Here is a 3,284-nt window from a genome sequence, read left to right as displayed (position 1 = left end):
ATCACGTAGCTACACGCCTTTCATCCTAGGATGGGCCCAGAGGTTAGGTACGTTTTCAAAGACTTCAAAAGTGGAAATCAGACTGTCTGGCCCTCACTTTCTCTTTGGAATCATATCAGTGATGAGATTCAGAGTCACCTAACACTTTTGAACAGACCCCAGGCCTGTCTATGCTTCATCCCAGTGGTCTGTGGACAAGACCTAGAGCCTGGGAGTGAAGTCCTGGCAGGAAGGAGCCGGCTCCAGGGTGAGACGCCTCCCTCCACATCAGCACCCTCTGAGGCTGGAAGGAAGGAGCCTGGGACTCCGAAGTCCTAGCCAGGGGCCATAGTACAAGGCATGCAGATGTGGGTTCGCAGAGTAGCTGGTGTGAGTTGAGGGGTGCACATCCTCCCGCAGGCCTCCCCTCGGCTCTGCCTGCCATGCACGCCCTGCTAAGCCACAACGTCCTATCTTGCCTCAGATGCTTCTGCAGGGAGGAGCCCCTCTATGCTGGCCAACCCTGCTCGGGCTGCAGTGAGAACTAAAAGGGGTTGTGTTGTATGAGTATCATGTCCTCCATTCAAGGAGGGCCTGGCTGGACTGTGGTACAGACGGGCTGAGCAGCGGGTGCGGGGGAGCGGTGGAGAGGTGCAGGACTAGAGAAGGAAAAGCTGCCAGTCAGGGGCAAGGCACAGCTCAGCAATTTCTGTCACCCAAAAAAAAAACGATGCCTCGCAAGCACTTTTGTAATCCTGAGGGAGAAATGGAAGGCTTTCAGACCCAAGGGAGGACTCACAGCTGTCCTAAATCAAGTTGCTGGCTACACAGTGACATCGTGGGCACCTCCTAATTAAGCTCAAGACTGTGACACCTGTGCCACTGCACCTGGGAAAGCTAGGACAATGACGGGCTCCTCATCAAGTAGCAGCTCTCAAAATTAAAGGGAAACAGCACCCAGACTCACAGGCAGGCTGGAAAATACATCCCTGGAGTTTCATAGTTTTCTGGTTCTAAGGGTCCTCAGGGTGGGGATTTCTAAACTATGAGTCTGGGAATCAGAGGGTCATTAAAAACATCTGAACTCTGTAAATCAAGAGCTTAAAAAAATAATAATAAAGCAAACTTTGGCTGCCATCTTGTACTGCAAGCCATTTATACACATATAAATGTGACACCGAAAACTTACCTCCGTAGAGGGGCATTCTCTTCAATATCTTCCAGGGTCTCCAAGGATGATCTCTGAGAGATGAGGCGACGTCTGAAGAGAGAGGGGGAAAAAAAAACCTAGGAGTTAAAACTGCATTGTAAGATGGCATTTCTGTAAATCTAAGACAGTTCTAAGAAATAAAATCCATTAAAAATAAAAGATCGGACAAGAGCTGTCATTAAGAGGCTGCATGTTCCCAGTCTGCACCCTGAATGCCAAGCCCATCTCGCCTTGCTGAATTCTGAGCATTCTCCTGAGTTATAGGGCTGCTCTGCAGTAATTAGGGAAGGGACTGGTCCTTATTATGCTGTAATTTCCCCCAAAGACAAAAAACAAAACAAGAAGATGCCTCTTATGATACCTGAGTTGGGGACAGGGTGTAGTCCTTCTCAAGCTTAGATAATACTGTTAAGTATTTAAATATCAGTGGTCTGAACCAGGTTAACTGATAAATATTAAATTTTAAAACCATATTAAATAAAATCTCAATTAGGACACAATAAAATCATTAGGAGGCAATGAAAAAAAGTTATGGTCTCTGGATGGTTATTGCTGATTTCAAAAGCACTTAGAAACAAGGAAGGCATTCTTTTGGGAGAGCTTCTCAGAGACCAGTAAGAATACATACTGTGGCATGGTTAGGCAATACATTAACTCTTTCAGGCTGCTGAAGAATTGCAAATCACCTGCTAACACCTCCTCCATCTAGTGTCTTTTGCCAGACTGAAATAAGAATAGGTCCTAGCTAGCTGAGACTATCTGGTACAGGGGTCAAGGTGGGGTGGTAGTAACTTTCCAGGAAATTTGAACAAAGACCATCGTTTCATAGTAAATGATTTGCCTGGAGTGGGGAGGGTGGCGGGGGAGGGTAAACAGAAAAAATCTGATTAGATCTTTCTTTACCTTGAAAAAATGGGTCTAAAATTAGAAGGATTAGTCCATTTTGAAAAAAATGTAGAGTAAGAACATGCAATTATAACTATATTCTAATTTGTTCTAAAGAACAACAAAAAATGAAACAAATTTTTTCTTTCATGTATACTTTTTCTGACCACCCTGACACCTTTTGCTTCATGTTTTGATCATTTTTGCAAACTATTTGGGGGCTTCATCAATTTTCTGAGCCTTTCCTAATCTTTAATATTCAAATGCTTTCTAAAATATTCATCACACACCTTCCTTCTCCATCGGTGAACTGGTCTAATTCTTTCAGACCCTAAGTCGTCAAAGTGTGGGATCCAAGAGTTCCTAACACCACCTTCAGTGTCTTCATGACGTACTAGACCTTCTGCAAGATCTGTAGTTTAACTCCGCAATTAGCTTACATTGAATTCCCATTTCTATAATGTTGCCAGATTTCCAGCGGTCAGCCAGACTTGAGGCAATGGCTGTGGGGCGACACAGGTCTTACTTGCAAAGCTGCAAAGGGGCTTGAGGGGGCGGAGAACTGATTTTACAGGTAGCCAATTCATTAGAAAGCAGGACTTGCCTGTGTAGCTCTGTGACTCCGGTGACTTGGCTCACCTGGCTGACAGCAGCCTACAGCTGTGGCTTTGAAGCTTGCAGGCCACCAGCTGAGGTGCAGCCCCTCCAGGTCCTAGGCCTGGCTCATATGAAGTCCCAGCAGGAAGGGGTATATGCCCAGTTAGTCACACCCCTACCTGTCACAACTCTCAGGGGCAGGCATCCCCGTGCTCCTCAGCCAAAGGACAGGGCAGTCCTACAAAGGAGCGTGCACACCAGGTTAGACAGACTTGGATTTCAGTCCTGGGGTTTGGAAGCTTTGGGGCCTTAAAAAACTATTTAATCCTTGAGCCTCAGTTCCCTTATCTATGAAATGGGAACATGAGAATAACTAAGAAACAGAAATAAAGTCCTTGGCACAGGGTAGCTAATGACAGCTAGCAACTAGGTTTGTTTTTTTTTAAACAAATGTTCTCACTTTTTTTTTTTTTAAGATTTTTATTGGGGAGTTGGGGGGATGGGAACAGCACTGAGGAATTGGGGAAGGGGAACAGGCAAGTTGCTGTCGTTTTGTTCTTCAGTCTAGTTGTGGAGGACATTGCTTCACTGGCCCAAGTTGGCACCATCATTG

The 3,284-nt window shown here is 45.5% G+C and overlaps 1 protein-coding gene across 3 annotated transcripts in view; it reads right to left on the bottom strand.

Annotated features, from left to right (window-relative positions):
* CABLES1 (Cdk5 and Abl enzyme substrate 1) overlaps positions 1–3,284 on the bottom strand; it is a 117,040-nt gene that overhangs the window by 59,276 nt on the left and 54,480 nt on the right. For all 3 annotated transcript variants that reach the window (XM_019653889.1, XM_019653888.1, XM_019653887.1), the window contains exon 2: positions 1,169–1,240. In XM_019653889.1, coding sequence (XP_019509434.1) covers positions 1,169–1,240 — 72 coding nt within the window. The remainder of the gene's footprint in view (positions 1–1,168; positions 1,241–3,284) is intronic.

The sequence above is a fragment of the Hipposideros armiger genome, unplaced genomic scaffold (assembly GCF_001890085.2).
Source record: "Hipposideros armiger isolate ML-2016 unplaced genomic scaffold, ASM189008v1 scaffold_209, whole genome shotgun sequence".
Lineage (NCBI taxonomy): Eukaryota > Metazoa > Chordata > Mammalia > Chiroptera > Hipposideridae > Hipposideros > Hipposideros armiger.
This window is presented reverse-complemented; position numbering and strand designations above follow the sequence as displayed.